At 37.6% G+C, this 14889-nt stretch overlaps 1 protein-coding gene across 1 annotated transcript in view; it reads left to right on the top strand.

Annotated features, from left to right (window-relative positions):
- The window catches only part of LOC150081187 (serine/threonine-protein kinase 40-like), a 156994-nt gene that overhangs the window by 36984 nt on the left and 105121 nt on the right, over window positions 1-14889 (top strand). The window contains exon 3 of the mRNA XM_090378949.1: window positions 714-848. Within this exon, the coding sequence (XP_090235075.1) occupies window positions 714-848 (135 nt within the window). The remainder of the gene's footprint in view (window positions 1-713; window positions 849-14889) is intronic.

A 14889-nucleotide genomic window follows, 5' to 3' on the forward strand; every position in this document is an offset into this window, starting at 1 on the left:
TAAGCCAAAAAAAATAAATAAATAAATCAGCCCGATAAGTTGTGTTGGCTACTTGGCATTCTTTGAAAGTGTTAATCAGCATGCTTCCATTGTTTTTATTGCAGTTTTGACTGATTTGTTAGTGAAGCCACTTTTAATTAACAGTTCCATATCTGGGCAGAAAGTTTACAGAATTTGCTTGATATGAGTAAAATGTTTTAAATCCAAGATGTGTCTGATTGTTTTGTACTTATTCATTTGAAATACTTGTAGCCTCTACTATTTCTCTAACAGATGCTCATCAGGCATCCATCATCATGTCATGAAATTTGATGTTTTGTGAAGTGTGGATGCCCACAGTAGGTATCTAGCAATAGCAACCACTGCTAAACCATCATCCAGAATTACCCAGCATCCAAAACAAACAGTGAAGTGAATATCCAATGCAAATGGATATCCTTGCTTGATACCCCTTTTTGTAAAGATTTTATTATGTCCCAATGTTATTTTTTTTTTCCATTTATGTAGGCTTTGATTTAAATGATCTAAAAAAAAGTGTTGTCAGTTTGAGCTACTTTGCATAAATGCATATAAAGGTTCAAATTATTGAGGTTAAAAAAAAAAATATATATATATATATATGCACCAAAACTACACCTAATAGAAACTTATTAAACAGCCTTTTTTTACATTTTAACATCATTGGTGCATTTACATTTTATTTTTTCATACAGATTTTAACTTTGCAAGATCCAAAAGAAGAAACTCAGGATGACAGACAAGGAAAGATGCTGTTGCATACTGAATACTCCCTTCTTTCTCTGCTGCATGATCAAGATGGAGTTGTCCATCATCATGGATTATTTAAGGTTAGGAAATAATGTTGTTAGTGTTTCAGTGGGAAACTTTGTACAGGTGACTCCCGCTTAACGCTGATAATTCGTTCCGGTAAAACAGAGCGCTTAGTCAATCCGTGCTAAGTGAGCACCGCATTCCCATAAGGTAACGTATGTATTTGTGAGTTGCGGTCGGTGCCATAGGATATTTCCTAATCAATAATAAACTGTAGCGAAAAGATGCACAAATGTCGATCAAAATATTTAATATTCAAATATTTGTACATATATGATATTCTGCATTACATACGTATATAATTATGTGGTAACTACTTACGCATCAAAAATAAACTTAAAATTCCAATTAAAATAATGAATTTAATTGATTTTAATTGATTTAATTTAATTGATGAATTTAATCATGAAAATGTGTCGATTTTGGGTTGAACTTTGGCACTCTTCCAAATAAACTAAAAGGGGTATTAATTTTAAATCTCCTGCAGCGTTACCCCCAACAATAAAGTCAACCGATCCTTCGCCACTTTGAAACCTGGCATGTTTTTTCTTTTTTCAATATGAAACTTCTTTTAGGCATTCGTTTACACAAAAGTTCTGCTTCATCTATGTTGAAAGCTTGTTGAGAAGTATAAAATATAATACCCCTCTTCAATAATTTTAACAAGTTCTTTTTTGACAGTTTCGGCTCCTTGATCTGCACTATCGACTTCTCCCTGGATTTGAAATCTATTCAACTAGCCCTTACCAGTTTTAAATGGTTCCACATTTTATTTTTTTTTTTTTTTTTAGGCGAGTTTTCTTCAGATCATCATATTAGCTAATCTCTCTTTTTTTTTTTTTTTTTTTAATATTTAACTTAACTGAATTCTGCATTGGAATATTATCTTCAATAAAATTAGTTAAAGTCTTTCCATTTCAATCCTAATAGCCGGCCTAGTCCTAGTTGCTTGCAGTGGAACAGCTATCTTTCCTGGTGCTAAAATGAATTCTTTATTTTTTTGTAATTGTTCTTACAGTTAAAGTTTCAAGTCCTAAATTATGGCACACATCTGCTTGTCGTTGACCAGAATCGATTCACTTCAAAATGTCTAATTTAATTTTCAAATTCAGTGTTTTTCTTACATTTATAGTCTTCGTACTGCGTCCAGACGTTGTTGCTTTTTCATTCTTATCTGCCATTATTAACTCTTCGCAAATGTAACTGCTGGTTGCATTAATTATGATACAATGTATGAGTAAACTGTCCGTTACGCACGGTGTCTAATACTGTACTGAGTGATGACTAGACTTCGGATAAATGCATATAACTCAAATATTACAAGAAATATACTTGATCATTTTTTAAAATGTTGATCTCGGAACTACATAACAAGTCACTGTACTGCAATTAAATTAGTGTGCGAGAAAATTTCACCGAGCATGGGAAAATTTCTCAAATCGGCGTGGGAAACGTTTTAATGCTGTTTTGCTATTCATTTTCAAGCTATCGACTCCATCAAATGAAACGATTTCGTTATATATGCCAAAAATGCAATCTGTAAAAGAGCGTTATAGTGATCTGTGACAGTGTTATAGTCAGATATGGGTTATAATATAAGAACAGTCTTATAGCAAATCAGCGTAAAGCAAACTGCATTATAACGGGGGCCTGCTGTATTTCCCCTTCTAATTCAGTGTTTCTGACAAATATGTGAGTAGTCACTCACTCTTGTTACTGCCACAAATTTGCCATTGTTTCATTCATTTGGTCTTTTTTAGGAGAGCAAAAAACAAAGCTGATAGAAAAAAATTTCAGAATATGTTTACAGTAATCAGAAGATAAATCATAGGTTGGAACCTGCTTAGAATGCCTTATGTAAAATCTGATTAAATTTTGGTGAAATGTGAAAAACAATTGCTAGAATTTTGCAGTATTTTCATTAGAAATTAGCAGTTTCCATCAGTTAGTTGATATGGGTAAGACACTGATCCTCATTGATCTTCCATTAACAATGGTAGAGGCTGCACTTCATTAGGTGTAAATTAAAAAGCCAATTTAAAAGCTTCATTTTAAATTCAGAAAAGGTATTTTAAGTAGCTCAAATAACTCATTTTAAATTTTTGGAAAAATTAACATCTGTTTTGCACAGTATTATTTTATCATAGTTAGTACTATACAGTAAACCCCCGCTATTCGCGGTATCTGTATTCACGGTTTCGCGTATTCGCGGTCGCTGATTTAATATAAAATGAAACCTAAAAAAAATGTGAATTTTAAGCGCCTTGAACATTTTCCGCCATAAAAATACATGGGCGTGGCTAAATTTATCTTTCCTGGTCAAAACAGCGCTCAGTGGGTTGGGGGGAGAGGGGTGACAAAATCACGAGCATGGATGTTTCTCGCTAATCCTTGTTCAGTATGTGTTATGCGCTTGTCAAGGAAGGTTTCGTCGTTTGCTTTTAATTTATATGCTTATAAATTGAATAAATTTATCAATTTATAAATTGATTTACTTACAAAAATGATAAATCTACTGTTTTTCAGTATAAACAGACTTTTTCGAGTGTGTTAATGGAAGAAAGTGACTTTATTGTGGACAAGTTCTTTTTAACCCGTACAAAAATATGGCTACGAATAACAAGGGAAATGTGAAAAGATCAAAGAAGGTGATGACATTAGCGAATAAAATTGAGTTATTGGATAAATTTTCTAACGGTGAAAGTATCTCCTCAGTGGCAAAACATTATAAAATCAATGAGTCAACGGTACGATCAATCAAGAAATCGGAAGAAAAAATCTGCCGTAGTGTCCGTGAAAATGCGCTAATTGCTTCAAAAATTTGCTCTGTAACTCGTGATGTTAAATTAGAAAAAATGGAAGAAGCTTTAAATTTGTGGATAGAAGACCGAACTCAAAATAAAATTCCGTTAAGTTCACTCATCATTCGTGAAAAGGCAAAACTCCTTTATCAACACTTTAGGAAACTGGTGATAGCACTGGCAGGATAAGTTTTTTAGTTAGCAAAAGCGCTGGTTTGAAATTTCTAATAAATATTAAATTTAATATTAAATTGTTTCCTATTTTCATTTCGATGCCATATGCTTGCATTTCACTATGTACTGTTTTTTTTTTTTTTTTTTTTTTGTTAGTTGTTGGCGCATCAGCTTCTATGGTCATATTGCACCTCCAAAGTTTTTGCATTTTACTGTGATCCAAGCCCGAGTCCGGAATCGAACCCGCGACCTTTGGGTTGCCAGGCAGGCACTTTACCTACCTGGCTAGCCCGGTCTGCACTATGTACTGTCTATGTACATAGTCATATTATGAAGGTACATATAATACATACATAGACAAAATTTTAGACTAGTTTTTCTTATATACAGTATTTCCTACTTTGGAACGGAACCCCTTTATTACTATTGGAGCCATAACTCAGTATTCGCGTTTTCGGTATTCGCGGAATTTCTCAGGAACGTAACCCCCGTGAATAGCGGGAGTTTACTGTATTGGTGGATGGAGCTGGCATTGAAAGTTATATTTAGAATATATTAGCATCTTGATTGACCAGCAGAGCTGAAACCAGTGGAGTGGGGAGGTGATGGATTAGAGAAAAATACTGATAATAGAAAAACATATTTTACTCTATAAAATACATATTAGATTGTACTATAGAACGTCCAGTGAAAATACACCATTCTTTGTTCGTAATAGTGAACTACAATTGTAGTACGAATGGCATCGATTTAATTGTATCTCATATAGCTACCTTCACAATGAGTTACCATGTATTGCACTACCTCAAATAAGTAACGCTTCACCAATGGAGAAGCCTATTGTTACTTATTCTCAGCAGATAACCCCCCACCCAGACAGCACCATTTCAAGGCTTATTGGCCTATTGTCAGTGGGAAAAACCATAATCGTAGTATGAATGGCATTGATTTAATTGTATCTCATATAACACCAGGGTACCTGCCCGCCCACCGACGATTTGCCAATAAGCTTTGAAATGGCATTGTCTAGGTGGTGGTTCCACTGAGAATAAGTAACAATGGTTTTCTCCATTGGTGAAGCGTTACTTATTCGGGGTATTGCAATACATGGTAACTCATGAAAGTAGTCACAATATGAGATACAATTAAATCGATGCCATTCATACTACGATTGTAGTTCACAATTGCAAACAAAGAATGGTGTATTTTCACTGAATGTTCTATAGTAAATTTCAAATTTGTAATGTATTATGCATTGTGTGCAAAGCATACATATACAGTCAAACTTGGTTATAACGAGCATTAAGGGACCGACAAAATTTCATCGCTATATAGTTCCCCATCTCTGCTATTGCAGAGATGGGGAACCAGTTGGGGTTTAATGGCCCCCTTGGGGCCATTAATAGCTCCTTATTCCAATCATTTACTTATTGCTGAAAAATATCCAAGCTTTCTTGTTTGCAGTGTAATCCACAGGAAGTTTCCTTGCATTTTTGAAACACTGAGGTTTCAACAATTTTCCAATAAGAAAGGGTTTTTTCATCAGTTATGTTTGCATATGAGCACCATCAATTGAGCCAGTGATTTTTTTTTTTTTTTTTCCACCTGCACATTTTTTCCCTTTGAATTTAAATGTATTGTCAGGTGTCAAGTTATAAAAAAATCTTGTTTTGCTGGCATTCTTAGACATCTTTATCATTGAAATATTTCCTGATTTCTGCCCAAACGTGGTCAATCCGTTCCTTTGCCATTATTGGATATGCAGATCTATATTTTCCACTTATTTTTTCATTAACGATGTTATGTCGGTTTTCAAATCAATCAGCCAACCGTTGTTACACACAGAATCGAAAGAGACTTTCTTTTGTTAGTAGACATGTTTCCGAAGGAAGGGTTAGTTTCTAACTGATTTAAAGAGCATTCGGTGACTTGTGAGCTGAACGTGACTCGGGACACTAAACTGCAGGTCTATGACTCACTTTGTTTTGGTCTCAGTCTGCTTCAAACTATTGTGCGGTCAGGTTGTATAGTGTTTCGGTGATTTCTGAATTGTGACTTTATTTATTAAATAATTTTGTAATCCTTACAATTTAAAATGGCATCAAGTAATAGAGGGGTTAAAAGAAAGCGTGTGAACTTAAATGTGGCACAGAAATTAGAGCTAATTGAGAAATTAGAACAAGGCATCTCAGTAGCATGTGTTTGTGAAATTTACAGCATAAAAAAATAAACTGTTTCTGATATCCGTAAATCAAAGGCCAAAATCAACCACCCACTGGCTGAAGGGAAACTTCCACACATTTATCCTGCAAGCATTCTTTCTCAACTTGAATATATGCCCTCTCATGTGTGTAGTCTCAGCATGTGGAGAAATGCCATGAACAACATTTAACTTACTCAATCCATTCAAGGATTTAAACATCTCAATGAGATCTCCCTGCAGGTGCCTAGCCCGAGATGCTGCAGTTTGCACAACTGAACCCTTTCTAGGTAAGAGCACCCCTTTTTGTTGTCTTCACCAGTCTAGTTGCTCCTCTCTGCACCCATTCCAACAGATCTGCATCCTTCCTAAAGTGAGGCCTCCAGACCTGTGTAGGCCGCCGTAGCCTAGTGGTCAGGCACGCAGGTGCATAAGTACATGTGCCTTAAGTGACCGGGGTTCAAGCCCGTGACTGCTGAATACGTTGCTGTTTTTTGTATTCTGTCTATCTTGTGAACTCCTCTGACTGTTTGGTCGTCCCGGAGTATAAACAGAAAATATATTTATTTTTTTCTCAAGATGCGGCCTAACCGTGGCCTTATACATTGTTTGGCTATAGTTAACCTGTTATCTACCGTAAGCATTCTATTAGAGAATTGAGAGAAAATCCCGGAAATTCATCTGTTGTTTCGAAGAAATAAGTCATCCACACTTTCATCTGTCTCTGTTTACATGGTAGGTGCAGTGGTCCCAAAATCAATTTAGCTGCTATGCAAGCAGCCTTACAGTGTTTAAGAGGAAATCCTTGAGTGCAGTGTCAAAAAGTGGAAGTGCTTAATTAGTGTAGATTGGGGCATTAAAAGGGGCTAAGAGAGGAACAGGTATCCTGTGTGTTCTCAAACACTCAGCCTAAAACACTGATGGATCCAATATCTCTCTATTACAGAAGATTTAGGAGAAGTCCGGTTGGCCTGCCTCCCTAAAATCCACTTAAGTGGCAATGAATGTGTAGAGTGGTTCTCTTCAAGACGCCTGGCTGGCGTGAAGAGGAAAAGATAAACCCTCCAGCATATGACAGCCCAACAAAATAATGGCCCTCAGTCCCCAGCAGCTTTCACTCCCCCTCTTACGGCAGCGAGAGGATCAGAGTGGAAGCAGAGAGTGCTAAGAATCTCTGGATACGACCAGGCTGCCATGCACGGAAACTGAACTTGGCCTGTTATAACGTAAGATCACTCATCAGTGAAGACAGGATATTAGAGCTGGAAAAGGAATTAGAAAATGTGAATTAGAATATCATCGGTTTGGCTGAAACAAGAAGAAGAAATGAATCACTTATAAGTTTATCAAATGGAAATCTGCTGTACACCAATGGAAACAGTAAAAGGTGTGAAGGTGGAGTTGGGTTTCTGGTCCATAAAGATTTTAAAAACAACATTTTGGAATTCAAACGTACATCACCAAGGGTGTCAAGACAAATACTCAAGATTTCTAAGAGGTACAAGCTAAAGGTTATAATTATTTATGCACCAACATCGAGCCATGATGATGGAGAGGTTGAAGAAATGTACACCGAAATTGAGAGTCTTCTACATGAGCAGAAAACCCACTACACTATTATTATGGGGGACTTCAATGCTAAGGTTGGAAAAAGACAAAACAGCGCAGAAAGGGGAACTATAGGAAATTTTGGAATTGGTGAAAAAATTAAAGAGGTGAAAGACTTGTGGAATTGGCAGAATCTCAAGGACTGTCAGTAATGAACACTTTTTTTCAAGAAAAGGGTGAACAGAAAGTGCACATGGAAGAGTCCAAATGGATTAGCAACTAACGAAATCGACTTCATCCTCACTAACAGAAGATATATTGTGAATGATGTTACCGTCCTGAATAAGGTAAACGTTGGAAGTGATCACAGAATGGTAAGATGTACACTTGATATAGATGTAGGAAAGGAAAGGAAAAAACTGACTCGAGTGAATAACACAAAGGTCTTTGAGATAACAGAGGAGGAGAAAAAGCAGTATGTACTGGAACTTAAGAACAAGTTTGAGCTTCTGCAGACTGCTCAGGACCAAGATATCGACGAGGAATACTACAACTTTCTGAAAGTGATAAAGCCCAAGAAACCTATAGGGAAAAAGAAATCCAAAGAAGAAAAAAATAGTCAAGAAACACTTGTCGTGATGAACCGAAGACGACAAATGAAGAGCAAGAAAAACACTGACAGGGAGAAAATTGAGTATACTGAGTTATGCAAAGCCATTAGAAAGAGACTCAGAGAGGACATAAGAAGATTTAACACAAGAAAAGTAGAACCAGCATTAAGGGAAAACAAAGGATTTAAATCAGCAGCCATGAGCAGTAATACAGAAAGACAAATGATACTGAAACTGAAGAATAGCGATGGTGTACTTATAAACAGCAGAGAAGGCATAATTCAAAAACAGAAGACTACTATAGAGAATTATACAAAAATGATGCCAGCAGTGGGGAAGATGGATTGCAAAGTAGCAACACATACGACATACCTGATATTCTTCCTGATGGGGTAGAACATGCATTGAAGAAAATGAAGAATCAGAAAGCCCTGGGGGAAGATGAAGTTACTGTAGAGTTGTTAAAATTGGGAGGAAGAGACATAACACAAAAAATAGCAAAGCTCTTCACAAAGTGCTTTAGAAAAGGTGTGACGCCTAAGCAGTGGAATAATGCAATCATAATTTTGCTGCATAAAAAAGGAGATAAATCAAAAATTGGAAATTATTAGCATTCAGCATCCATTTAGCATTAGTAGAGGCATATGATGCAAGAAAGCAAGCTTATGCAGCATCAGCCAAAAAAAAAAAAAAAAACCCTTCCACTTCACCCCTCCATTCGTTCGAAATACCTGTCCAGCTGAGCCTTAAATTTATTTAGGCTATCAACTTCCATAACAAGGGATGGAAGTCTGTTCCACCAACCAACTACCCGCTGGCTAAAGGCAAATTTCCGCACATCTATCCTACATCTGTCTTTCCTCAATTTGAATTTATGCCCTCTCAGGTGATTATTCTGAGCAAGAGGAAGAATCCCATCAGCATTGAGCATGCTCAAACCATTCAAGGCTTTATACACCTCTATCAGATCACCTCGCCGGTGCCTAGTCTCCAGACACTCTAATTTGCAAAACTTAAGCCTTTCTTCGAAATAGCAACGCTTCATTCCGTTCACTAACCTTGTTGCCCTTCTCTGTACTCGTTCCAGCAGCTCTACATCCTTCTTGAAATGAAGTCTCCAGACCTGTATACAGTGCTCAAGGTGCGGCCTGACCATTGTTCTTATACAAGGGAATAATCACCTCCCTATCCCTGCTAGAAAAATTTCCAGTATATCATTGATAAGACACCATGAGCTACTCTTGCAGCCCATCTGCACTGCTCAGAGAACTTCATATCTGCCTGCACAATTACCTCCAGGTCCTTTTCATTCTCTACCACTGTCAATGAAGTACCACAGAGTTGATATGTTGCTCTGGGGTTGCTGTTTCCCATATGTAGTACTTTACATTTGTCAATGTTAAACTTCATTTGCCACCTCTCAGCCCATCTGCTCAACCTTTCCAGATCCTGTTGCAGCAGCATAGCGTCAGTAGCATCCTTAACAACCCTGCCAACCTTTGTATCGTCTGCAAACTTTGACATTAAGCTTGATATACTATCATCAATATTATTTATAAATACAGAAAACAACAATGGACCCAACACTGAACCCTGAGGGACTCCACTAATAACATTAGTCCACGATGAGCAGTGTCCATTAATTACCACTCTGTCTTCTGCCACCCAACCATCCCTATATCCATAGCAACAATTTGCCACCAATGCCACACTGCTCCAATTTGTGCAGCAGTCTTCCATGTGAAACAGTATCAAAAGCCTTTCTAAGATCGAATATATAATATCAAAGTTATTCCCTGCATCCAATTCTTTTGTGACTACATCATAGTATCCAATCAAATTGGTCAGTCAAGACCTTCCCTTAACAAAATCATGCTGTGTCTGAGCTATAACTGAATTCTTGTCAAGATGATCCTTCATTGCTTTTTTAACCAGTGCTTCCATTAATTTTCCTGGAACAGAAGTTAAACTCACAGGTCTATAATTACTTGTGTCAGCCTTTGATCCTCCTTTGTGAATTGGGGTTACATTTGCACATCTCCAGTCTGTGGGTACCTCCCCTGAGTCCAAGGAAGCTCTCATAATTATGGCTAACGGATTGCTTACTTCCTTTGCTGCTTCCTTTAATATAACTGGATAGATCCCATCCACCCCAGGTGTCTTTTTTGTATTTATCTTCAACAATTTCTCCTCCACTTTACTCTCAATTATTACAAGATCATCTAGCTCACTGCCAGTGTTTACTTCATCTATGGCATTCCCCTTCCTGAATAACTCCTCGTGTGAATGTAGATGCAAAATATTGATTTTGTTTGTTAGCTACCTGAGCAGGATCGTGTACAGTTGAACCATCAATATCAAGTGGACCAATCTGATTCATCCCCTTCCTTCTAGAGTTTACATAAGTAAAGAACTCCTTGCTGTTTTTTTTTACATCCCTTGCCAAAGATTTCTCGTAATCTGCCTTCGCCTGCCTAACCTCCTTTGTAACTTGGTTACAGATCAACTTATATCTATCATAGGCTTCTGTGTCACATGTTAATTTATATGTATCCCATGCATTTTTCTTCTCTGCCATATGTCTCCTTTGTTATAGACCAATTAGCTTGTTATCCCACATCTACAAGTTGTTCACAAGGGTAATTACTAACAGATTAGAAAGAATACGTGATGAGAATCAACCGAAAGAGCAAGCTGGCTTTAGGACTGGATTCTCAACTATGGATCACCTTCATGTAATATCACAGCTAATTGAGAAAGCAAATGAATATAAAACACCATTATGCCTGGCATTTGTGGATTACGAAAAGGCATTTGACTCCATACAGCATAAGGCAATGTTTCGGGCACTGGAAAGACAAGGCATAGATACCCCATATATTATGATTTTGAAGAAAATATATGAGAGTGCTACCTCCTTTATTAGACTAGACAAAGACAGTAGGAAATTCAAAATTGAGAAAGAAGTTCGTCAAGGAGACACAATATCTCCGAAGCTGTTTATTGCTGCCCTAGAGGAAGCTTTCAGAAGACTAGACTGGTCGCAGAAAGGAGTCAATGTGAACGGAGAGTACCTAAACCATTTATGATTTGCAGATGATATTGTGGTCATAAGCCACGATCCCAAAGAATTAGAGGAAAATCTTAATCAGTTATGTACAGTTAGTAAAGATTTTGGACTAAAGATGAATATGGCTAAAACAAAAGTAATGATGAACAAGTATGCCACAGAAAGGGAAATAATGATTGAAGGAGCAGTAATTGAAAAGGTGGAGTCATATACTTATCTGGGACAAGTTATTAGCTGTAATAATGATAAATGGCTGGAAGTCAAGAGAAGAATAAATTTTGGATGGATAGCATTTAGGAAATATAGTCACATACTGAAGAGCAATATCCCAGTTTGTCTGAAATGTAAAATAATGAACCAATGTATACTCCCCACCATGACTTATGGAAGTGAAACTTGGGCACTCACCAAAAGAATGGAAGAGAAGCTGAGAACTACACAGCGAAGAATGGAACGAATTATATTGGGAATCAGACTGTTAGATAAGAAGAGAAACACATGGATTAGGCAGCAAACTCAAGTAAAGGACATTCTTATCAAAACTAAAGAACTAAAATGGTCTTGGGCAGGACACATAGCTCGAAGACATGACAGATGGACTAAGAAAATAACAGAATGGTATCCCAGAGGAGCTAGAAGAAAACCTGGAAGACAAAGGCAGAGATGGATAGATGAAATTCATGAGTTTGTGGGTAGTAAATGGATGGCCAGTGCTCAAAATAGAAGGAACTGGAAAGTTGCTGGAGAGCCCTTCATCCTGCAGTGGATTGAAAATGGCTGATGATGATTGATGATGGGGCATTAAAAAAAAAATTGCTTTTAAATTTGTTGTTCCTGCCAGGAGTGTGTTAACCATTCTGAAATTCGATTTCCAAACTATTTGCATCATATGCCTCTACTAATGCTTATTTGTATTATTATAGATGAGAACAAGGTAGCAATAGAATTTTTGCTGCCTAATGTTTATTTTATCTGCAGATTCTTAATGCAGGAATTATCACTGCTGATAATCAGATCAAGAGTATTTCTCTCTCTTGTTGCCTCTTTAACATGTTGTACAAATCTTGCTAGTGCATGGGTGACCAATCAACAAATTCCAGTCAACATCTGGAAAGTTAAAATCACCCATTATAGGCCCACTCTATTGCTCTGTATAGTTGTAGTAGTAGTAAGTAGTAATAGAGGCATGTGATGCAAGAAAGCAAGCGTATGAGCTTTGTAGCATCAGCCAAAAAAAAAAAAATGTTGTTAACTTATCACAGTCATTAGGCATATAATCTTATCACAGTCATTAGGCATATAATAATATTTAAAGGTGATATAGTTGTACACGTTGGCACTAATAATATTAAGAGTAGGAGACCGGCAGAATTACTTAACAAGTACAGGTCACTGTTGAACAAAAGCCGAGAATTAGAGTTGAATTTGAAAGTGTCTGCAATTCTGCCCAGACACGATAGGAGGGAGTATATGATGAGAGCCTTGTCGATCAATTCGGCCCTGGAAAGATTGTGCAAGGCTCAAGGGGTAGAATTTTTTTCAGCCTGGACTGTACTTGTTAACAGGAGAGATTGCTTCTACAGGGATGGGATACACTTAAATAGAAAGGGTGCAAGAATATTTGCTGATGCTGTCGAGGCAGTGTTAGGTGGGTCGGAAAACTGCTAGCTTGGGGGGAGACAAAGACCAATAGATTGACAGTAGCCACTGGCAGAGGTGAAAGAGATTCTTGCACTGCTTCTATTAGAATGAGCAGAAGCCTGAAAAACAAGATTCATGGTATTTCAGAGACTGCTGGGAGCCATTGCGGTACAAGTAAACACATGGGTTGTGTTAGGGTAGCTAAGAATAGAAACAGGTGCAGGTATACTTGCGTGTACACCAATGCTAGGAGTTTAGTAAATAAATTTGATGAATTTGAGGTATTGCTCAAAACATCAAAGGCAGATATTGTTGGGATATCAGAGACGTGGCGTCACACAGATATAAGGGATGCAGAACTGCAATTTGGGGAGTACAACGTCTACAGAAAGGATAGACAGGATAGGAAGGGGGGAGGGGTTATGCTATTAGTTAAGAAACACATAAAAACCAAGGAAGTGAAGCCAGTTGACATCGCTGGACAGTGCAGTGTTGAGTCAGTTTGGTGTGACATAAGCATTGGGAGATCAAAATTGAGAGTAGGAGTGTGCTATAGGCCTAATGACTCTGATGAGTATAATAAGGAACTGTACAGGGAAATAGAGTAGGCCAGTAAATCAGAGAGTCTTATAATGGGAGATTTTAATTTCCCAGATATTGACTTGAATTTGGGGGCTGGTTACTCACACACTAGCAGGGCTTTTGTGGATTTATTGGATGATTGTTTTCTACATCAGCATGTTCGGGAGGCAACTAGAGGGAGTAATACTCTTGATTTGATTATCAGCAGTGATTCTTCATGCATTAAGAATCTGCAGATAAATGAACCACTAGGTGGCAGTGATCACAGTGTGCTGAAGTGGGATTTACTGAAAGAGGTAACTACCATTAGGGGTAAAGGGAAGGGTTATTGCTTCCGGAAAGGCGACTACAATGGACTGAGACAGTATTTAAATTCTATACAGAGGGACCAACTGATGATGTTACCAACAGCAAATTCAAAATGGGAAGCATTCAAAGAACTTATCTTGGAAGCTACTAGGCTTTACATACCAACTAAGAAATATTGGTCAAGGTTTAGGCCAAAATGGATGTCAGATGAACTAATGAGGCATATGGCAGAGAAGAAAAATGCATGGGATACTTACAAGTTAACACATGACACAGAAGCCTATGATAGATACAAGTTGATATGCAACCATGTTACAAAGGAGGTTAGGCAGGCGAAGGCAGATTACGAGAAATCCTTGGCAAGGGATGCAAAGAAAAACAGCAAAGAGTTCTTTACTTATGTAAACTCTAGAAGGAAGGGGATGAATCAGATTGGTCCACTTGATATTGATGGGTCAACTGTTGATGATCCTGCTCAGGTAGCTAACAAACTAAATGAATATTTTGCATCGACATTCACACATGAAGAGTTATTCAGCAAGGGGAATGCCAGAGGTGTATTCAACTCTAGCAGTAAGCTACAGAATCTTGAAATAACTGGGAGTAAAGTGGAGGAGAAACTGTTGAAGATAAACACAAGAAAGGCACCCGGGGTGGATGGGATCTATCCAGTTATATTAAAGGAGGCAGCAAAGGAAGTAAGCAAACCCTTAGCCATAATTATGAGAGCTTCCTTGGACTCAGGGGAGGTACCCATAGACTGGAAATGTGCAAATGTGACCCCAATTCACAAAGGAGGATCAAAGGCTGACACAAGTAATTATAGACCTGTGAGCTTAACTTCTGTTCCAGGAAAATTAATGGAGGCACTGGTTAAAGAAGCACTGCAGGATCATTTAGACAAGACTTCAGTTATAGCTCAGACACAGCATGGTTTTGTTAAGGGGAAGTCTTGCCTGACCTACTTGATTGGATACTATGATGCAGTCACAAAAGAACTGGATGCAGGGAATAACTTTGATATTATATACTTGGATCTTAGAAAGGCTTTTGATACTGTTGCACATGGAAGACTGCTACACAAATTGGAGCAGTGTGACATTGGAGGCAAATTGCTGCTAT

Source organism: Mastigoproctus giganteus, chromosome 8 (assembly GCF_048544385.1).
Source record: "Mastigoproctus giganteus isolate SK-2022 chromosome 8, ASM4854438v1, whole genome shotgun sequence".
Lineage (NCBI taxonomy): Eukaryota > Metazoa > Arthropoda > Arachnida > Uropygi > Thelyphonidae > Mastigoproctus > Mastigoproctus giganteus.